Consider the following 23801-nt stretch of genomic DNA (forward strand, 5'->3'; position numbering starts at 1 on the left):
GGGGGGGGGGGGGTGGTTATCGGGGGTGATGTAGAGGGGGCCAGATTTGAGTGGTTAATTCAATTTTTTTCAGTTTATTTTATTATTTTTCTTCCACATACTCTGATGGTCCAAGAACGCTGTATAGTGGTGGGGGCGGGGCGTACCAATGCATTCGGGGTAACCAACCCCTTCCTCAGTGCAAGATCTTCCTTTTTAAGGGTTACCATTTTTAGTGATCAAGTCCTAACCATGTTGAAGTCCAGGCAGCTTGTGATCTTTGCTGGATTTCTTTTCGTCTTAGTTACTTTGTGCATGGGGAGGACCCTGGATCTTAGGGCATGGTAGCGCACAAGGCATTAGCTTCTTACCAAATTGAGATTAGGTCCAATTCCTCTTCGCACTAAACCCCGGTAGAAACCCTGGCAAGTGACAGTTGTAAGTCAGGTAAAGTTTACTTTTGTTTAAAAAAACAAAACATGTATGGGTTCTCCACCCTCTTCCAATCTATTGTGTCCATAGATAGACATGGGTTGCAGTGCGTACCCGCTCCCCACTACAACATAGACATCTGGTGGAAAAGTGAATGTAAACATTGGCCAGCATGGTGGGGGCCGGGTAGTGGTGAAGACAGTATTCTGGAAAGAAAGACTTGCTTGCTTTCACCCAGCTTACTCCACTCATAAGCAAAGTCAAAAGTTATAGTCAATTCAATACTTATCACCAGAATATAAAAAAATTGGTCTGGTCGCAAGGTGTAAAAAATTTAGTCCTGAATGTAAATATCTAGTGAAGAGTTTCCTTGACTTGCACTTTCATAAAAGCAGTTATTAATATCTTTTCTCACCTTGGTGCTGGTTACATTGCAGCTCGGTGGGTTTGTTCTCCTGTAGATAGAATAACACTGGTAAATTGGCCTTGCTTGGTAAGTCATCTCTCGCTGCACTTGGTATTCTTCCTGTGCAGTGGGCTTGAATCACCGCTCAAGTACAACTTCATGATCTCTAATGTAATTAGCTGTCAGAGGCTTATAAATGCTAATTTATGCTCTTGAGCTAAACCTATATAAATCAATATACACTTTTTAATTATATCAGACAAATGCAAGACCCGACATTATGTAAGGATAACCAAACTAATTACGAAACATTTACAATTCCCATTTCTCTTGTCTATATCTGACAATTCCATGTACATTCCATTAAACCATTTCGGTTCTGCATTACTGCATATTTCTTTTTTTCCAGGCAAGGTTGCTACTCCACGCCCCGATCCTCCTGTAGTGGGGAAGGTAAATCACCACAGCATTGAGTTGTATTGGGATATCAATAACTCCTATCAAAGAAGCGGCCCTGCCACCAAATGGTTTAAATTTTCCATAGAAGAAGAAGATCTGAAGACTCATGTTTACGGCACAATCTATTCGTAAGTTTCTGTGTCTATGCAATATAGGGACACTGCAAGCTCATTTGATGTATTCCATTTGAACATGCAGTTGATATGTTGTAAGGTGAACATAAGGAACTTAAGAAATTAATATATAGTCATGTATATGTCTGTGAAGGTTCTCATTTATCCAGGTCATGGTATATATGTAAACCTAAATTCAGAATTGAGAAAGCTGGTTGGATGACCAGTGAAATGTCTTCAAGAATAATACAGAAAGTCCAGTTGTCTTGATTTATTTTTTACAGATATAGTCTTGTATGCACTCACCAGCCACTTTATTAGGTACACCTTGCTAGTACCGGGTTGGACCCCCTTTTTCCTTCAGAACTGCCTTAATTCTTTGTGGCATAGATTCAACAAGGTGTTGGAAACATTCCTCAGAGATTTTGGTCCATATTAACTAGGGGTGCGGAAATTAACGATTAATCCGTCGATTAATCGTTAATTTCTTTGATCAATCAAAATTATTTTGATCGATCAAAGTTACTCACCTCTCCGCCGGCTTCCGGGTCTTCCGTCGGAGATCCGGTGACGTCACGGACATCGACGTCACCGGACTCCTCCCCCCTTCCCCAAGTGGCTCTGTCGGCTAGGGAAGGGGGGAGGAGTCGGGTGATGTAGTTGTCCGTGATGGGTAACGAAGGGAAGGAGGGAGGAGTCCGGTGACGTCACGGACATAGACTCCTCCCCCTTCCCTTCGTTACCTGACGGAATCACTTGGGCTGTTGAGTCTCCTCCTCACTCTTGGGCCGGTGAGTCATCGCATGTCTGTACAAGGCAGCAAAAATAAATATCATGTAAAACAGTAAAATCAATGATCTGCTAGCCTGTTAGAAATCTGCTACCCTGGTGAGACCCCCTCAGAGCCCCGGTGAGACCCCACAAAGCCATGGTGAGACCCCCATGGAGCCCTGGTGAGACCCCCTCAGAGCCATGGTGAGACCCCCACAAAGTCATGGTGAGACCCCACGGAGCCCTGGTGAGACCAGGGCTCTGTGGGATCTTGCCAGGGCTCTGTGGGGTCTTGCCAGGGCTCTGTGGGTCTAACAAGGCTGGTTAGACCCCACAGAGCCCTGCTACCCTGGTGAGGCCCCCTCAAAGCTCTGGTGAGACCCCACAGAGCCCTGGTTTAAACAGGGCTCTGTGGGGTCTCACCAGGGCTATTTGGCGTCTCACCAGGGCCCTGAGGGGTCTCACCAGGGCCCTGAGGGGTCTCACCAGACTGGTGAAATCGCACATAGCCATGGTTGGACCCCATAGAGCCCTGGTGAGACCCTACGGAGCCCTGGTGCTGGTGAGACCCTACAGAGCCCGGGTTTAACCAGGACAGTGTGGGATCTCACCAGGGCTCTGAGGGGTCTAACCAGGATGGTGAGACCCTACAGAGCCCCGGTGAGACCCTACAGAGCCCTGGTTAAAGCAGAGCTTGGTAGGGTCTCACCAGGGCTCTGTGGGGTTTAACCAGGACTAGTGAGACCCCACTGAACCCTACTTTAACCAGGGCTGCGTCAGTGCTACAGTTTGAATTTAAAACGTATTTGTGTGAAGTTAAGTCATGGATTGTGGAACCTAACTAGTGTTCGGTGATTGTATATAGTGTATACCACATTTACCACTGACTAATGCAGAGTTGCAATGCAAGCTGATCAGCTAAAAGTAGTTGGATCTGTATGTGCGTTATAATTAATCGAAATGAGTCGATTAATCGATTAAAAAAAATTTCGATTAATCGAACAGGAAAATTTTAATCATTACCAACCCTAATATTAACATGATAGCATGACTGGCCCAAAGTGTGCCAAGAAAATATCCCCCACACCATTTCACCACCACCAGCCTGAACCGTTGATACAAGGCAGGATGGATCCATGCTTTCATGTTGTTTACACCAAATTCTGACCCGACCATCTGAATGTCGTAGCTGAAATCGAGACTCCTCAGACCAGGCAGCGTTTTTCCGATCTTCTATTGTCCAATTTTGATGAGCCTGTGCAAATTGTAGCCTCCGTTTCCTGTTCTTAGCTGACAGGAGTGGCACCCAGTGTGGTGTTCTGCTCCTGTAGCCCATCTGCTTCAAGGTTGTGCCTTCAGAGATGGTATTCTGCATACCACGGATGTAACGAGTGGTTAGTTACTTATCATCTATCGAACCAGTCTGCCCATTCTCCTCTGAGATCAACAAGGCATTTTCGTCCACACAACTGGCACTCATTGGACATTTTCTCTTTTTTGAACCATTCCCTGTAAACCAGAGAGATGGTTGTGTGTGAAAATCCCAGAAGATCAGCAGTTTTTGAAATACTCAGAACAGCCCCTCTGGCACCAACAATCATGCCATGTTCAAAGTCACTTAAATCACCTTTCTTCCCCATTCTGATGCTCGGTTTGAACTTCAGCAAGTTGTTTGACCACGTCCTAGATGCCTAAATGCATTGAGTTGCTGCCATGTGGTTGGCTGATTAGCAGTTTGTTACCAAGCAATTGAACAGGTATACCTAATAAAGTGGCCAGTGAGTGTATTTTTTTTTAGATAAACGTAGCAGAGATCAGCTCGATGTTTAAAGAGGACCCCCCCTTTCCCTTTCATTAAAATTTACCTCAGCATGCAGCTCTTCATGCCGATATGAAATCATCTTACATTCATTAGTTAAGCAAACATATTATTGTTCTTCCACTTCCTGGTCTCCTGGTCCTTTTGGGCATTAGTGATGCAGCCTGTGCCCAAGTATTGCATCGTGGGAAAGTTACATCAGCAATGCTTTGCTTGGAAATTGCATCTTTAATCTCATGAGATCTCAGTGAAAGGCATTTTCCTCCCCTGAGATGATGTGCATGGTCACATGTCCTAGTCACATGTGCCAGAGTTCCAGGAAGTAAAGGGAGATATATTAATCTGCCCTTAGGAAAAATGCCCACTGTGAGAAGAATGGGGAGGAAAAGACAATTAAAGGAGAACTATGGTGTTAGGGCTTTCCCCCATAGTTCTCCTAAGGGTAACGGGAGGACACAAACTAGCGTCCTCCCGTCACCCTAAGCTCAGTATAGTATGTATACTGCTCAGTATGTAGCTCAGTATGTAGCTTGCGGTATACTGAGACGCCGCACCTGGAACGGATCCCAACAATTATGTCTCTATCCGCCCAGCTGCGTGAGTGACAGCTGGCTCTGCCTACCTAGAGGCAGAGCCAGCTTTACCCGCCCCCTCCCCCGTCCGTTCTGCCAGTCAGCGCTGGAGGATCGGAGGGGGGAATCCGGTCCCTCCCCTGTCACGGCTCTCTGCCGTGACAAGATCGAGAAGTGAGCGAACGTCGGTATGTGTTCGCTCACTTCTCGATCTACTGAGCCGACCTGTGACAGTTTCATTGTATACAAAGCCGGCAATTATCTAAAAGTATCTGTTTATAGATTTGTCATTACTAAACATTTCTAAAGGTGTCTTTTGTTGTCATTTCAAAGATATGCGTAAAGTTCCTCTTTAAATCTTATTAATTTCAGTCATTTATTTAAGCCGTGTTTCTATGTACAGCCTGTAATCGCTATACGTTCATGGAAGCAGTCATGTTTTCTCATTTTACATACACCATCTCTTCTTCCTGCTTTGCATTGTTACTCAATGGTTCTGCTTCACTGCTCCTTCTCGCAACGCATGTCTATGAATCCGCTAACTCATTAAAAACAATGCTGAGTCAAATGCAAAGCTTCTATTAATCTAAAAATGTATATATTTAATACAATATTAAAATATGGATGAGCAGGCATGTATACAAACAGTCTTACCTGCCAAAAGATTTCTTATTCTGCCTTTCGTGTCATTTACACACCTTTTGATTGTAAAGAATATCACCAGCACTCCCAAGATCTTTATAGAATCACCAAATGTTCATTATATTGAACATTTGACAAATTGTTCAATAAAATGAACATTTGGTGATTCTATAAGGATCTTCGGAGTGTTGGTGATATTCTTTACAATTATTCTATGCATACAGCGGCGCCATCTGCAGTCACCCTCCCTATCATCTGCGATTTCCAGTAAGGAGTGGAACAAGAACCTTGACATATTCATTCACACACCTTTGCTGCATAGCCTTGCATGTGACCTGCCTGTTTTCAGTTTCAGTAATATAGCTGTGACACCGCTCTGCCTCCAGATCCCTCACTGCACAGTGAATTGGCATGATAACCTACTGTATGTTCAATGAGAAGAGAGTTGACCCAGGAAGTTGTAAGGCTGAAAGAAAAAAACAATAGAAAGTGATCCTTTCTGGCTGCGGAGTGTGGCAGAGGTTTCTGACTCGTTAGAATGGCTGATCAGAATGGTACATTTTTTGGCAGTTAACGACGCATATGTATGTGTATGTAGATGTGTTTATTTGAGCTACTGCATTATGGAGGAGTAGAAGGAGGAAAGTGTATACACGGATACAATCAAGAGGTTTTAAAGACAAAGCGTGTTTTGACCTTTTAATTAAATAAGGTCTATCTTGAAAGGAGAGCGGCCTTCTAATTGAGGGTGGAGTGCACACAGGTAGACAGAATACAATAGTCAAGCTAATCTGAAGGTGTTGGGAAGAATTTGTTGATAAAGAGACACTGTGGGGAAAAAAAGCAGTGGTTTGTTTTTATTGGAAATAAACACGTGAACACAGATAAGGATTTATATTTGGGACACTATAAATTCAGTTGTATGATATATTCATTGCACTAGAAATAATTAAAAACGAATATATAGAGACATCTAGATCTATATATCTCATATTTTGCATGGCTGATATTTTTGCACAGATTGCACAGCACACTTTTGATATTGTGATGATCATTTTATAAATATGAGGGAGAATCAAAATGTAAAGGCAATTTGTAAATTACGCAGTAGCCGGAACAGAGAGAAGTTTGCACAATGCAGCAAATGTACTGTGGCATTGTGAGGCAATACCACGGTGTTAGGTGGCCTCAAAGTCACCCAGGGTTCTCAGCCAGAGGGGCTGAGTGGCTCCAGGAAGACATTACTGGTACCAGGAGAGAACTGCCTTTTCAGTTCTTTCTGGGTTTTCTGGATCAAGGTTGGGATCCTGGAGCCAGGAGATTTCTTAGAGCTCTGGGTGGGAAGAAATCTCCATTCCTGGGTCCATGCTTTGGTGGTGACCAGCACCTGATTGTGCACCTGTTTACATCCCTCATGAAGTGTGTGCTGGGATGTGTTCAGGGCCCCACCTGTGAGTCAGGAGAGCTCCACCCCGGAGTCAGTGTGGAGGCCAGGGCAGCAGGGAGCTGCGGGTTTGTGAACCATATTGAGAGGATTGGCATGTTATTGCTGTTGTCTGGAGGAACCAGACAGTGGCCCTAAAGATTGAGGCCGGAGCAGCAGTGCTGCGAGAGAGACTTGTTAAAAGACTGGGACACCTTGAGTGTACGTGACAACTCGAGGATTGGTGAGCCCCTATCTGTTATGCTACAGCAAGCTATTTATGTTGGATTTCGTGTTATCTATCGTTTTGAAAGCAAATAAACTGCATTTTACTTGCACCTCCGGTCTTCAGTGGAGTGTCCTTGTTACAGTACATAGCCTGTTGGAGAGGTCGGCCATGCGCAGTACAGTGCTCGGACTCTAGTCGAGTGGTAGTCATGTGGACAAAAACATGGATGCTCCATTGTGAGATTGCACCATGGAAGAACAACATGCCGTAGTGCACTTTCTTTGGATGCACATTTGGATATCGGCTATGGATCCGCATTTGTGATACAGGAAAGTCTGCGCACATTGGGGGGAATTTATCAAAGCAATTACGACAGATTTAGCCTCTTGGATCATTTTTTTAAATGTGCAAATCTGTCTTTCAACATGTGCCCCTGTTTTGAGCTGTGCTTGTACAACTTTTTCAACTGCATATGTTTTGCACCTTTTTTCTTCAGAGCTTGCAGAGTATTTTCAGTTGCATGTTTTTGCATCTTTTTGCACGTGTTTTCATCTGCACTAGTTCTGGGCTGTCTGAGACTGGAGCATCACCTAAGAAAACAATCACAACTTAAGAAGTCCCAATGACCACTTCTTCAAGATGCGACAATACAAGTGCGTAATCTTACATGGGGAATTTGTGCAAAAGTGATTGTTCAAGTGCTTACAGTTCTATTAAAGCTGTTTAAATGTATTTTGCATTTAGAGATCCTCCATCATTTCATGTCTCTGTGCCACCTATTTAAGAATATATTGGTAAGGTGGTCATTTGACTATGAATTGTCACTTCCTGACACTTCAGGAAGTGAGGGGAAATTGTCCCAGTAGGATAAAGACATAAAACCGCGACAAAGGCTTGCTCACGATATCCACAGTTACATACGTTTTGGTTAATGATGCAAAAAATATTGATACCAAGGGATCAAGAAGGCTGGGAGGCAACTAACTATTTAAAAGATCATCAGCCTTGGCAACCTGCTTATTTGTTAAAGCACAGGTTCCCTTGAAATAAAAGATGGTCTCCAGAACTGTTGCTCTTCCCCGTATTACTTAGTCTTCTACCGTAGATTAGAAAGGAATAGGCCTAAGCCCCAGTCAACTGTATATGCACTTTTAATGGGTCTTGGGAGCACTTGGCTTTATCACCGTTTGATCTGCTGGTTTGGAAAATACTTGAGATTCTTAGATTCTGCCTTAATAGCGTGTTCTAAGTATCTTTTACACTACCATGGGAGATCATAACACAAAATCAATAATATGAATGCTGCCTGTCTTCTTTCTGCTGAATCTAGTGGCTCAGTGACGCATTTAATTGATCCGTTTTAATTTTTCTGTGTGGAGGATGAGTAGTGCTCATCACACAAGTGGTCTGGACTAGAAAGGAATTCTGCAGCAGCAGCAATTACTGAGACATACCAATTTTCTTTTTTTGCGACATTACAATCTAATGGCAATTGCCATGTTTCCTTCCAAAGGGGGTCTATATGAAGCTGAATAAGAACACAGCTACCACTGTTGGATGTAGACAGTATAGTATTTATTGGTAATGATCCTGGATGCTGCTGAGTTTGTCTTTTCTGGCCTTTTGTACCGGTCTCCAGCACTGTGCGGCCTTCTGGTAGTCTCCAGGAAATCTATCAAGAGACGTTGTACATCTCATTGCCACAGTGGAAGTGACAATAGGTACACACAGTGAACTCTTTTAGCTCAGTGTTTCCCAGCATGTGGCTTGCATACCGCTGGGTATATTCCTCTTCACTGTAGGCCGTGCACAGCAGAGTTCGGGATAAATGTGCGTAACAGATTTGCGAGATATGCTCACTCTAGTAACGGCTTCCAACTTACATTAGAATGAACATGTTGATGTAACCATGGACATGTCTGCTTTAATAGGCTCCAGGGCTGTTTTGGAAGGAGATTAGAAAGGGGAATTGTCTTCAGCTGGCAGTGCACTATGGTACTGCAGCGTGTTGGTTGCATAGGATGGAAATTAAGTGGATGCTTTTATTTGCCCTTTTTAATAAGGCAGGACCTCTGGAAATGAATTCAATATTTTATATTTGCCCTTTAATAAGGCAAGATCTATGGAAATTCAATATTTCTATACGCCCTTTAATAAGGCGGGATCTATGGAAATGAATTCAATATTTCTATACGCCCTTTAATAAGGCGGGATCTATGGAAATGAATTCAATATTTCTATACGCCCTTTAATAAGGCGGGATCTATGGAAATGAATTCAATATTTCTATACGCCCTTTAATAAGGCGGGATCTATTGAAATTAATTCAATATTTATATTTGCTCTTTTAATAAGGCGGGATCTATTTAAATGCATTTAATATTTATATTTGCCCTTTAATAAGGCAGGATCTATGGAAATCAAGTGGATATTTTATATATTTGCCCTTTAATAAGGCAGGATCTATGGAAATATTTATATAGGTCCTTTTAATAAGGCAGGATATATGGAAATATTTATATAGTTCAAAAAAGATACAGTCCCCCATAAATAGAAATCCCTAAAAAGTGGAAATGATCTGATGAATAGATCACAAACAAGTAATATAATATAACAAAATGTATTGAATTTCAACACTATACTTCTAAAGACACCTATAACACGACATTTAAAAACAGTTAAAACAACGCTTCCCTGGAATCACCTGTGTATAATGATGCGGGTACTGAACATTTGAATCTCCTACGGGGCAGGAAGTCTCTGATGTGAGTGAGATACAGATATATCCACAATAGAGAAAACGGAGTTGTACTCACATTATATGTAACCGGTAAAAAGATAATCCTAATTGGATCCCACAACGATACATGCATGTAGTTGTTTCGGAAGGAATGTATCCTTATGTAGCAGTTTCACTCCATATGATCCGTATCATTGATGAATCTGAAGTTCCATAGGTACTTATCTCTCCATTCGATTGAACTCACACCACTGCACGAATTACTCAGTGTGAAGCTCCTGTTTGTGCCCCCCCCCTTTTCTTTGAAATATTTATATAGGTCATTTAATAAGGCAGGATCTATGCCCACCCACCCCTGCTTACTTTTTTTTACTATGCCTTTCTCTTTCAAGGCTTTTCTTTGTATTACCCACTTGGGCCACTATACTGCTAATTTATGTTGCCTTTGGTTCATTACAGAATGAGGATACTTATTGACTCAAAACTGCGCACTTTTTTTATAACGTATTGTTATATTTTGCTATTTATGTTACTACGTGTAATTGGGATTTACAGTAACACTATTTTGTTCAGAGTAATTGTCTGCGCCAAGCTTTATGAGATGTCTTTCATTTTGCCTGGAAGGGGGTTTGACTGCCTGATGTATTGTATTTACTGATGTTGTACTTGTATTCATTTTATTTGCTTTGATTATAGGCTTGTTCAGCCCAAAATGCTTAAATACATGATATTATTATTATTATTACATAGTATTTATATAGCGCCAACAGTTTGCGCAGCGCTTTACAATGTAAGGAAGACATTACAATACAATTCAAGACAGGATGGTAAGGAGGGCCCTTACCATGAAAGAGGGAGGGGGAAATGATACATGAGGAGGTATCTGTGTGGGGATGAATTGTTTGAGAATGTGATGGTTCAGTGGTTAGGTTGAGGTGGGATAGGCTTCCCTGAAGAGAAGAGTCTTCAGGGAAAGCCTAAAGACAGTCAGGGTGAGAGATAGACGGACAGGTTGGGGTAAAGAGTTCCAGAGGATGGGAGAGACTCTAGAGAAGTCCTGGAGGCGAGTATGGGAGGAGTTGACTAGGGAGCTGGAAAGCAGGACGTCTAGGGAAGAGCGGAGTGGACGGTTAGGGTGATATTTTGAGACAAGGTCTGAGATATATCCGGGGGCAGAGTTGTGGATGGCTTTATAAGTGACTGTTAATATTTTGAATTTTATCCTCTGGGCGAGTGGAAGCCAGCGCAGTGATTGGCAGAGGGGGGTTGCAGACACTGAGCGGTTGGTCAAGTGGATGAGTCTGGCAGCTGCATTCATAATAGACTTAAGAGGGGATATCCTGTGCAGTGGAAGGCCAATGAGGACGGAGTTACAATAGTCAAGACGAGTGGATGAGTAATTTTGCGGTTTCCTTGGTGAGGCGTATTTTGGAGATGTTACGAAAGTGAAGGCGGCAGTATTTGGAAGCCATGTATGATATCACCGCTATTTAAGTGTAGATTAACGCACAAACAGAAATTTAATATTTCACTGCTTGCCAGTGTTTAGGTGTGCTGGCTGCCTGCATTTTCTTCTTCCTTTTTCTTCTTTTTTTTTTTTCCATCTGGTGATCCTGCCAGCGACACACTTCCTGTCATAGGATGACCATGCTGTCTGTACTGTATCTCTGGAGGAGTAGTGTTGTCACCCTAAGCTGCTCACTATGGATGTGTACTACTGAATGCCTCCCCCCACTCCTCATCACCATAACATGGGGGGTGTTTTGTATTTCAAAGAAGTGAACTGGACAGGACTGGTTACACCATTTGGGATTTCAGTGCAGCATTGGCATTGTGTTGTCAGCTTGCTACAGGAACGTTTGAGCTTTTTGGACGTCTGACATGATTCACAGGTACAGATGGATATAGGGTCTGTGCCAACAGGCTTTGGGCTTGTCAAACCGATGCCATTGGCACATATCAGACCCTTCTGAGATCATTCATTGACAGGTGCATTTGACCTGCATGTGACCGGCTTCTAGAGGGTTTTGCACCTCTATAAACTTGTGTGGGAAAAAAACGTTTTCGAAGCAAACAAATGCCTGTCGACACAGGCCCATAACAAAACCCCTTCAATGTTATATTATCAAAGATCAAAAGAGGGCAATTATGAGAAGTGCAATGTTAAAGAAGAATTCTGGGTAACATTTCTATAAACAGTGGGCCTGCCTTGCATTGCAAGGGTTAACTTCTCATTTTGGTCTGGGGAAGAAAATAGAAAAAGTTGTACTCGCACGGAAAAAATTTACGCAATTCCTCCATCTACACAAACAGGGCCACGATTGAGGAATCCTGCTGTTTACATTGTATTCTGACTGGTCCCGCCGGGCCCTGTTAGAATACCCGATCAGAGCGGGCAGCTCATTGGCTGTTGGGTCTGATCGCTCTAAAATTCTCCAGCCGGCTCCTTCGATCAGCTGATCGAGCAATGCCGAGGTGAAAGGTAGCCGAAAGCCCCACACACTGTGCAAATTCGGCCAGTGTATGGGCACCTTAAGACAGGCAGTTTGTAACTGGCCGGATTACCACGTGAAAATAAAAGAAAAAAGACTAAGAAGTAAACTAATGCAGCCATCACATTTAAACCTTCTATTTTTTAAATTGTTGCTATTAGGACACCCTAAGGTGTCCTAGGTGCCTGAGGATGTTCTTTTTCTTTAAAAGTTTTACATTCCTAATTTGCCCCGCTCTTCCCCTACTTCCATAGACGCACGCAGCCCTGTGACAGGCCATGCCCCTTCTTTCTGACCAACACTTTGATTTAACACTTTGATTGATGGCAGAAGGAGCCTATGGCTTCTTTGCCATCAGTATCCTCCCCCTGCAACCAGGAAGTACAGGAATTGGAGGATCACTAGGGATCGGCGGCAGGGACGAGCCTCGCTGACAGGTAAGTGTGGAGGGTGACTGGGGGGGACTGGGGGAGAAAAAGGTTCTGAGCAGTTGTTACTCTATTGCAGAGAATGATTTAAGGTAAAAAACACCCAGACCTTAATACTACTTTAAAGATTGTTAAGCTGCAATATAATAAATGTTTGTTTTTGGGTTTAGATACACTTTTCGTTTTCTTTTTAGTCCCCTGCAGTTCAGTTTAGGTCAATTGTACTGTGCGTCTTTTTGTTTTTTAAATGATGTACCTCTTTAAGAGTCACGGTTTACCAAATACCCCTGGACTATTTAACCCGAAGTCGCGTGTCCCTAAACACATTGGATCTGTTTTATAGTTACTGTCTGCTCAAACATGAAACTGTTATTCCCATACAATTTATCAAAGAGAGCTACCCCTGTACCCATCCAATGTACCCCAGGGGTTCATATACTGCTTGAACATGAGATGTAAAGCCGTGTCCTGTGGAAATCATCGCCCCCGGGTCTGTGGTATACAGTATGCACAGGAAACTTGTAACAATCAGCAGCAGCTCTCTGCCATCTAAATAGCCCGTTCTCTTCATCTCTCATCTGCATATTAAGCTGTAATTTTGCCTTTCGCAATCACACATGCACAGCGGTAGCGCACTATCGGTATGGCTGCTGACAATCTCCATTAAAATGTAGATTGTTAAACAGTGGCATTGAAAGCCCCGGCAGTGAAAGAGCAAGCCCGGGGTCATAACCCTGCTATATTAAATAATACATAGGACCATCACCATTTCATTGCTCATTCCGCATCTTTCCCAGGCTGCTGCAATTATACTGGAGAATCTATCGACTGTAGTGGTGCTATGTACTATTATACGCTGCAATAAAGGTTCCCGCCACCATTTTATCCTCATTTACTAGTACATTTTATGAAGTGTATGGGAGATTTGGTAAATTGTCCAGTAAAATAAAGGGTTCCTCTGTGCCCAGCAGACCAAGAGGGATTTCTGCAAGAATTGTGAGAGCTGAAGTCACGAATACAAACAAGGCTGCACGGTTTACATGGTAACTTATTTTGCTTGCTTGCTTTTTTTTTTATTGCTCATTAGTAGTAAACCATATATTGTGTTTTTTCCTAGCCATAAACTAGGTTTTAGTACTGAGGCAGGTCCCCGATTAAAGCCCAGCTGCCGCATATATACGTCACAGGGTTGTTTTGCGTCATGCTTAATTGGCACCCCTAGAACTGTTACTGAGCTGTCACCGACCTGCTCACAGTCAACTGCCGATAATCAGGAGCTGGTAGGACAGGCTCCTGATTATGATTACCTCTGCTATGCAGCCAATCACAGTGAGCAATTGAACAGGAGCCCCTCCTGCTGGCCTCTGGCATTACGGTCCACTGAAAGGGCTGGTGTCTACTGGCAACAAAGGGTTAAGCTGGATGTATACCCCAAACTTGTTGTATATGTTGATTTAAATAAAGTAGCGAGGAGTAAAACCCCTTTTGGATTATTTCCTGCTGGCTGTGTACTGCTGGGGAGATTTTTGTTCACTTTCTGTCCTGCAGACCCAAGAGATAATAAGAGGATATATCGCGGTAATGAATGGAATTTGTGACTTTGTTGTCACAGGAACAGAAGGATTTTCCCTCACCTCCCGCTATGGTGACAACTCAAAATGTTTGGATTTTCCCTCATTTTCTGTCTCGGTGATGGTCACCAGGACACAAGAGTTTACTCTCCCCCGGAACACAAACCGCAGAACTTGACAAAGGAAGTAAGCATTTCCTACTCTACCCAAACTTTATACAGTGAATTGGACTTACCTTGTGATGCCTGCTTTCCATACTAGTGACCCATTTGTGTTTTTTTAAATTCATATTGTTTGAGGGCTTTTGCTTGTAAAATATTTTCTGTTTGATGTATAAAACAGAAATAAAAAATGATTATGGCAGAACTCCGGGCAAAAATGTTCTTAACCCTTTTCAGTGGGACTACCCACATGCTGCAAAGGTTAAGTGCTCATTTTGTTGCTCATTTACTCGTACTCGCCCAAATGCTCCAATGCCTAGCCCGATACTTGAGTTTCTGGTATCGGGAAGCCAGGCAGCGAGTCATTACACGTGTCCCGGCTTCCTGATTGGCCAGAAAGCCGGATCCATGCTTTCTTGTCACCTGGTGACGAGGGAGCCTGCAGACGGCTTCCCTGCTAATCGGGAAGCCGGGTCGTGAGTCTTTACATGCGCCTGGCTTCCTGGCTAATCAGGAAGCCAGGTGGCGAGTCATTACACACCACGTGGTTTTCTTAATGGGACTTCTGGTATCGGTATTGGCGAGAACCGAAAAAATATATATCAGTACTCGATACTGGTATTGGTGCATCCTTAGCGCTGACAACTTACGCAGCGCTTCACATAGTTGCACATTCACATCAGTCCCTGCCCTCATTTAGCCTACAATCTAAAGTCCCTATCTCGATGCATTCAGGGCCAATTTAGAGAGGAGCCAGTTAAATTTCCAGCATGTCTTTTGAAAGTGGAAGGTAACTGGAGTTCCCAGAGGAAACCCGCATAATCACAGGGAGAACAGATAGTGACCTGACCGGGATTTGAACCAGGTACCTCCAGTGCAAATCTTGAAATGAAATAAAGTATAAAAATATGGAAGGACGAGCATATAAAATGTTAATGTCAAAACTACATTAGGTTTATTACACAAAATAAGCTCACTGGAAATATGCTGTATATACACTTCAAAGCCCTATATATTACACAAAAAAGGTTATTTGCTGCAAAAACAACCCAAGCCCTGTATCTGTATGCTAACTATACACAAGGCAGTTTTCTAGAAATTGTAACCAGCTTTCCATCAAAGTAACCAGCAACCAACCGTTTATATATTTACATGGCAGGGATATTGGTCGATTGCCTTGACCTGTTGGGTCACTTTTGCAATCGAGAGCTGGTAAAAGATGATTGAAAATGACCTGTGAGCCGGGCCGGCTACGGGGTCAGGAGTTGCAGAGCCTCGAACGCGCATTGGATTGCAATTTACATATTATCAGCTCTCCCAGAGCCAGGATGCCTAAAAAGAACTAATAGGTAATTACATTTTGACACTTTTTAATAGCTTTTTTTAATTTTATTGCTTTCTGTATACAGATTATCATTCAGCTCAGATTCTGCTTTAATAATACCGCAGAACTTTCGTTATCGTGCCTGTGGGCCATCAGACTATAGTTCAAGATGGGTCCCTCTAGCTGCGTACAATTACTAATATTTGCATCTGCTGCTGGACCTTGGAAGAAAGTAATCCAATGTATCTTAAAGAATATCTAAACCCAAGAACAGAAATGTCATATATTGTAGCTTACCAGTCCTTCGATGTGGCGGCTGCATTCGCTTTCATTTTTCCGGCTAACATTTTCAGCTAGTACTGCAAATACTTGTTGCTCTTGCTAAAAATGTAGCGCCCTTGTAACTTCTTGTACATTGAACTGTCTTCTGTAAACTCCTAGTCTACCATCCTCTTTTGTAATGGAGATGAAGAGAGGAAGACCTGTCATAGAGTGACAACCATAGATATGGTTGACAGGGTGTTGTCACCTGGGAACAGTAAGTGCAATGTTTGAAGCATTACCAGTGAAAATGAAGGAAAAAAGAAAACTAATGCAGCCACCACATCTAGGGACTGGTACCCTAAAATGAGGTAAGGAGTTAAAAAGTTTATTTTCAGTTTTCTAAAAAAATGAAAAATATACTTGGTGATCCTGCAATGAGGGTCCTTCTTCAGGCACTTCCTGTTATAGGATGATAACACTCTGTCCCTACTACCAATTGCTCTTATTTGTGGTCGCCTTGTCATATACTGTACATAAGCGGCCCTACTAACAGTCTTTGTGCAGGCATATTCCACTGTTGTCACCGAAGAAGAAGCCAGCCCTGAACGATGGCATGCGGGCTGGTTTCACAGGGCATTCGTGAAGACAGGAAGTGGTGGGAGGAGATCAGCAACTCTCAGTTGCGAAAAAAGGATGAAGAAAGGTGGCACAACTATTTTCTAAAATAAAAAAAACCCATGGCAACTGTTTATGGTGCACAGTGCTTTAGCAAGCTAAATGTTATCCCGTTTTGGGTTTAGATCTACTTCAGCCCTGGATCAGAAATAATCCGCAAGTTCTCTTGATACAATATTGATACTTGTCCTATAGACAGAACTGCATGTACCCTGGAAAAACAGCTTAAGTTTATGCAGCATCATCATATCTCCCCCATGTTCGTCTCTCCATGTGAACTTCAAATGACCCTTCTGTATACGTTACACTTGCTCAGTTGAACCTTTAGTAACTGCTAGGATAAAAATATTAATCCAGCTTGTGACTTTTTTTTTTCTTTCGCTGTGAATATTTGAATATAGATTATTCTCCGGCTTGGTTCACCTCTGCATTGTAACCATTGTCTAATGAGATTAGATGACTGCGCGCCAGAGGAGCGCCCACGTGCACCACTAGGTGGCAGACTTACATTGTTAATGCCGCCATCACATCTCCAGAGACCGTCTGATTTTTTCACGCTACAGGTTTTAATACTTGAAGGCAGAGAACATTTCACAAAGTATTGTTGGAAAATAATTTTTGATTAAAGATGATGAAGCTGCAAACAAAGCTGCTGCTATGTTTTGTTGCACCCGATGACACTAGGCCCTTGGCAGCTTCTGCGAGCACTGTAAATATTTCATTAGACCATTTATTTCACGTAGGCTGCAAAGCCGGAGGAATTCAGGTGAATTTTAATTTCAAAATTGAAATCCGTGCGTGGTGCTGATTTTGTGCTGAAAAATACATAGGCGCTCGGGTTTAAAGAGAGAAAATTGAATGCAACGCCAATAGCAAACAGTTTACTGCTGACAGCGATGGTATTTAAAACGTAATAATTTTAAAAAAAAATGATTTAAGGTAAAGTTTGGTTGGGATAGGCAAGACCACGAAAGGGCCAGTTTGTAGAAACTAGGGATGTACCGATGCTGGTATGGGTGCAAAATATTTTATGCCTACCCCGATACTTCTGTTATTAGGAAGCCGGGCAGCGCGTCATTGCACTCTGCCCGTCGTCCTGACTTAATCACAAGTGACGAGAGAGCATGGAGCCGGCTTCCCGACCAATCGGGAAGCCAGGCACCGTCTAATGACGCGGCGCCTGGCTTTCTGATTGGTTGGGAAGCCGGCATCATGCTCCCTCGTCACCTCATGACAAGGGAGCAATGAGCCGGCTTCCTGGGCCAATCAGGAAGCCGGGCGCCGCATCATTACACAGTGCCCGGCTTCCTGATTGGCACCTAGTGACAAGAAGCATGGGGATGGCTTCCGCTAATCGGGAAGCCAAGTGGCGTGTCTTTACACGCTGCCAGGTTTCCCGGCTAGTCATTCTACTCCCGCCTCGCTTCCTGACTGGGACTTTCGGTATTCGGTATCGGCGATAAAAAAAAATTCGGTACTCTACCGAACTACTGGTATCAGTGCATCCCTAGCAAAAACTCGAGTGTAGAGTGCCGCTGCTCAACAGTTGGTATGGGGAATTAACAGGTCTACAATGAACCCCTCCCCTCAAGCCAGGGTGCTCTGTGTAATCCTTGATTCTGAACTCTGCTTTCAGCCCCACATACAATCACTATTTAAATATTGCCACTCAACCTCTGCAACATTTCCAAAACTCGCCCCTCTTTAACAAACGACTCCGCAGGGCTTCTAATTCACTCCCTTGTAATCTCTCGCCTTGGCCTCTGTGACTCCCTTCTTGCTGGCCTACTACTACTACACAGTCTATCCCCCCTTCAGTCTATTATGAACGCTGCTGCCAGACTCATCCACTTTGCCAACTGTTCAGTGTCCACCGCCCCCCTCTGCCAATCTCTCTTTTGGCTCCCAATTTTTGGGCACTAATTTGTAGCAGCAAAATAATGGCAAAGCTTAGCATTTTGTGGCTAGGAAAAGATGCACTGCTGTCTTGGAAAGGTCTTGCAGCAATTTGACACTCAAGTCACTGAGTGAATTTTTGCAGCATTTGGCGCTAGAATTCCCAGCTACGGTACCTACTTGTGCTATCCAATAGATGCACCAGCAATCATGCCACCCCAAAGATTTGTAGCTTCAAAGTCACACAGCTGCATATTTCCAGAAAATATGTGCAAAGAGAGTAAAAGCTGCTACAAAGTTGGCCCTACATGGGCACTTCCGTTTGAGTATGAAACATTTATTACAGGGGTTGCCTGTAATTTGATAAGTTCTAAGAAGACTTCTGGGAATAGGAGTGAGAACCGGTTCATAGCACAGTGTTTGTCAAAGCATAGCACATAACGTGTGGGTCCTGCTGTGCAACATGAAGGTGCATTGCCTTGTGTTGTGATATATTGCTATAATATATTGCAGTGCTTGGGGAGCTTTTTTAACCACCGTGTGCGTGTATATAATTTATTTAATTTATTGGACAGCAGTGAAATAAAATCCAGCACTGCAGAAATTTTGCATGGTTGTTAAATATTCTCGGCAGAATTCCTAGATTTCTCATGCTTGCCAATTTAAATTCCCCTAAAGATCTAAAAAGGTCAATGAGTGAGTCATCTGTCTAGTTCCCACCCGGTAAAGATATACAAAGGCTATCTGGAGGCAGAGCCAGCTGTGCCCGCCCCCTCCCTATCCGTTCCTCCACTCAGCGCTGGAGGATATATGTGTTCGCTCACTTCCTGATCAATAGAGCCGACCTGTGACAGCTTCTTTGTCACAGGTAGGCACTAACTATGCAGATGAGTGGAAATCACACCTCATAGTTCTCCTTTAATGATCTTGAGGCCTGAGGATGTGCCACCATTGAGAGCAGAAAATGCCAAACATAAATTTGCCCATATCCAGGTCTTTTATTGTCCCTGATTTCTGTATGTTCAGATAGTGAGCAGCAGTTAGAAGAGAGATTTATCAGGACATAAGCTGTTGGCATGGGTAATAATGGCCAATCTAATGGCCTCTCTAACTTGAACATCCTTCATTCTGCTTCACCCCATATTTGCATACTCCCCTTTCCTGTGCCAGTAGCCTCTGTGCCAAGTACTCGTGTGGGGAAACAACTGATTCAATATAGTTATTTTCCATACAACTTTTTCCATGGTACTCTACGTAAAATCATATACCATATCAGACAGATTTCACTTTCACTATGCATAACCATATCTACTGTACACAGAGATACTCGCATCCCAGGAAAATGGAGTCAGAGCCAGTCTTTTTCACAATCTTACCTCGAAGTACCACCATACAAACAGGCAGCATGGTGACACAAAGTTTACAAGGAAGGCTCAGGTCACTAAAGCATCAAGCATGCAGAGTTTCCATTAAATATTCACAAATGAAAATGTTACATTTACAGGTCTAAATTGCACGGATCAGATGACTCTACATGCATGATTCTTTATTTTTATAGTATATATGTTTGCAGTATTATTTTGGTATACTGAATGTTTTGCTGAGAAGATTATTGTGGGATGAAAGGGCAGCTATACAACTGAAATAACTTGTACAGCTATCAGGAAGTAGTCTGTAGGAGCCCAGATGCAGGGGACTTGCCAATACAATTGGTACCTCCACACGAGCAGACCCGGGTAATGCACGGTCTCTCATGTAGTGGTGTCCAGCACAGAAGCGGTCCGGTTCATTGTAGCCAATTCGAAATCCAAAGTTGTAGTCCGTGAGGGTAGCAGGGGTCAGGGGCCGGCAGCAAGGTTCGTGGTCTGAAAGTTGCAAGGTTCGGTACACAAGAAACGCACTATGATAACTGATGAGCTCAGGCACTACGAGGCAAACTCTCCAGGGGCGGTGTAGTTCCTTAATTGCTGTGTACTGTACCTTTTAAGAAGATACACAGTGCGCACTACCCGGCAGCTCCACGCGGTGCAGACATCACAGAGCGGCGGGGAGAGCTGGAGACAGGAGCCGCTGAGCTCGGGGCTGCGGGTGAGAGTCCGTCCGACCCACGGTCATCTGAAGTTGAGTGTTACAACAGCTTAGTGGATCAACCTCCTTGTCTTAAATATATTTCTTCCATATTATTAGAAGAGATACGCAGACTGTACCTCCTGTATGCTCCGTTATCACAGCATAATGTTTACTGTTAATTTTCACAGGCTGTCATCATTCCTAATGTGTGATTTCTGCAGTTTTTTTTTTTCTAAGATCATGTGGCAGTCAGCTTGTGTATTGACTTTACCAGTTGGAAGCAAGACGGTGTTTGGTTTGTAAAGTTGGAGGGGTTAGGCTGTTGTCTGAATTGGAAATTTGTAACTAATGACCTATTGATTTTTACAGATAAGTGTCAGAGCTGTAGATCATGCTTGCCAGTATACAAGCTCAAATCTAGGATACAGGAAAGCATGGAAGTTCACGGATTAACATGACCTGGCTAAGAATCTCTGTTGGTCTTCAGGAGACCTTGGAAGTTAATCAATTAACATGATCTGGCTAAGAACCTGTGTTGGTCTTCAGGCAAGCATGGAAGTTCATCCGATGAGCTATTGGTATCCTTATAATTACAAATATAAGAGCTATAGATTAGAGCTTGCCATTGTACAAGCTCATATCTGGCTAAGAACCTGTGTTGGTCTTCAGGAAAGCAAGGAAGTGCAACCAATGAGCTTTTGATATTTTCATAGTTACAAATATAAGAGATGTAGATTAGAGCTTGCCACTATACAAGCTCAGATTTGGCTAAGAACCTGTGTTGGTCTTCAAACTGATCCTGTGTTTCTGCAGAACCCCTTGTATTTAAGGCTCAGACTGTATATTAAGCCTCAATTTCTGCCCAAAACATGATTAGGCCCTGACCCTTATCTTTCAGTTATCAAATGCCAGAACTTTAGTAGGCAGTTGACACTTGAATGGCACTGCAGTGGGCTTAGTCCCAGCAGGGGACAGAGATAAATCTTGCTAGAATTTGAGGCCCCATGCACAGACTAGAGCTGGGATTCAAACGTGGCTCCTCCGGGAAGTGTTTGGGGTACTTTAGCACTGTTATCTTAGAAATGTATTGGGCCAAATCTAATTCACTTCAAAGGTTTTTGTTGTATTTTTTTGCTGGCTGGATTTTCTTCTATTACCTACCTGCCATCTATCCTTGTTAACCAACGTTACTAAAAGAATATAATTTGAGTAGTGATTGGTTGTGTTGGCAGCAGCTGAAATGTTCTACATGTCAATATTTGTTTATCAGCCTTTATAACCTTTTCATTGCGGTGATTTTCTTTCTTTTTTTTAACATTGCATTATCAATGTGTATTTAACTTTTTCAGGGGATATTCCCGGAAACATGTTGTGGAAGGATTGGAACCTATCACCACCTACAGATTCAGACTGAAAGTTACAACATACGATGGTGAATGGGCATACAGTCCACTGGTCTCCGTCTCCACTACAAGTACGTTGAATAAGGCGCTTCCTGCATAAAGCCGATTTCCAGGAAAGATGGAGACACACTATCTAGCAGTGAAGTGCTGTGTCTTCTGTGCTGGGTGAGGAATCCCCTAGCCCGCCCAAGCTCCGCCCCGGCCCCGCCAAAGCTCCACCCCCAGCTTGGTAACCAACCTGTGTGGGGAGGAGGAAGGGAGGAGACTGAGAGGAGCCTCCCTGTCCCTCACTTGCTCGTCACTGGTGAGGCATCGAGATCGATGTCCTAACTGTTTTTTATTTTTATTTTTTTTTGATTGGACAGCTTGGACCAATGGCGCTTTGCTATTGGCCCAAGCCATCCACAGAGCTCAGGCCTCTAACACAGAATAGAGGCTGTGACAGCTCTTGCCTCACCAAGTTAGGTTACACACGCAGTGGGGAAGCCCGCTGCTGTGTAACATAGCTACCTGTCAAAAGCTGGATGTTAATTACAGGCAGCGCTCCGTCCATGACAGGTTACACAGCGGGGAGGCTTTCCCTACTGTTTAACCTGTTACATGCCAGTCTAAATGGAGAAAAAGCTGTCAGCTTCAGACTTGAAGCTGACACCTTTTTTCTTCATAATACTAGGTGAGACCCTGCCTCCCTGACCGCATGTCCCTGCTATCTAGGTGTTGCCATGTGCACTGCCCTCTTTATTGTAACACTACATAGGTGGCCATTGCTGACCACCTCCTGAAAATGCTAGTTTCCTGTCTGACAGGAAGTCAACAGTGGCAGCCTAAATATTTATCTCAGCCCAGGTTTCCATTTAGCTTGCTATAGCATTGTGTATCATAAGCAGATGCCATTTATTTTCACCTTTTTCAGTCTATGTTCTATCTCAGGGATACTGATCTCCTGCAGCCACTTCCTGTCTATATGCACTTGCTATTTCATAGAACTATTTCATGATGGTTACAAAAATGGAACGTATCTGTATAATGTTCATCAGTAGCAGTGTGTATTTTCTGATTGGAGAGTGGGTGACAATGCATCACTTATAACAGGAAGTGTCTAATAAAGGACCTTTATGGCAGGATCACAAAGTATTCATTTAATTAAAGTTGCAGATTTAAAACAGTTTAAATTACATCAGTATTTTAAAGCGTGTAGTAGATTTTAGTGGTTGGGTTTACACTTACTGCAAGATCGTCATGCACATAAGCATTGTGGGGGTAAAAAGCGTTAGTTTCTTCTTTACATGCATCGCTGCCCCTGGATGCATCGATCATGTGTCAAGGGACAGTGATCTATTCCAAACCATATGTAATTGTATCACATATACGCAATTACAACATAAATGTTGGTTCTGTCACTTGGTCATTAACTCGAACGGGCGACAGTGGCCGCATCTAAACAGGAGATTTTGGATTCCTGCGACAGTGGCCGCATCTGAACAGGAGATTTTGGATTCCTGCTGCATCACACAGTGGGTGAATGTAGCCTAACTTCAGTTAACATTTTTTAAATTGACCACAGATGGCAAGGAAGGAGCTAGAAGCCTGAATGGTACCCTGAAAATGCCAGTCTAGGATATTACAAGTCCATATCCACCAGCTTTGGAAGCTGACTGCCAACCATACACTCAGGGCCGGTGCTACCTAGGGCGTAGCCTTGACCATGCGCCCCCTGTCTATTTCAAATTGCAAAAGCCAATAGCAGGCTGGCTATTGCACCCGCCCACTGAGCAGAGGAGTGTACCTGAGAGACCACTTTCTCTCTCAGGTTCGCTCCTATGCTCAGTGGGTGGGGTTTCAATAGCCAGCCTGCTATTGGCTATTTCAAATTTAAATTACATCCACCTGTCACCTGCAGAAGCGAACCTGCAGGAAAATGGGGCTGCGTTG

General features: G+C 43.3%; 1 protein-coding gene across 1 annotated transcript in view; it reads left to right on the forward strand.

Annotated features, from left to right (window-relative positions):
* The window catches only part of FANK1 (fibronectin type III and ankyrin repeat domains 1), a 56446-nt gene that overhangs the window by 313 nt on the left and 32332 nt on the right, over positions 1–23801 (forward strand). The window contains exons 2-4 of the mRNA XM_018557587.1: positions 946–998; positions 1227–1404; positions 21816–21940. Coding sequence (XP_018413089.1) covers positions 946–998; positions 1227–1404; positions 21816–21940 — 356 coding nt within the window. The remainder of the gene's footprint in view (positions 1–945; positions 999–1226; positions 1405–21815; positions 21941–23801) is intronic.

Source organism: Nanorana parkeri, unplaced genomic scaffold (genome assembly GCF_000935625.1).
Source record: "Nanorana parkeri isolate BGI_ZX_2015 unplaced genomic scaffold, ASM93562v1 scaffold2, whole genome shotgun sequence".
In the NCBI taxonomy this organism is placed as follows: Eukaryota; Metazoa; Chordata; class Amphibia; order Anura; family Dicroglossidae; genus Nanorana; species Nanorana parkeri.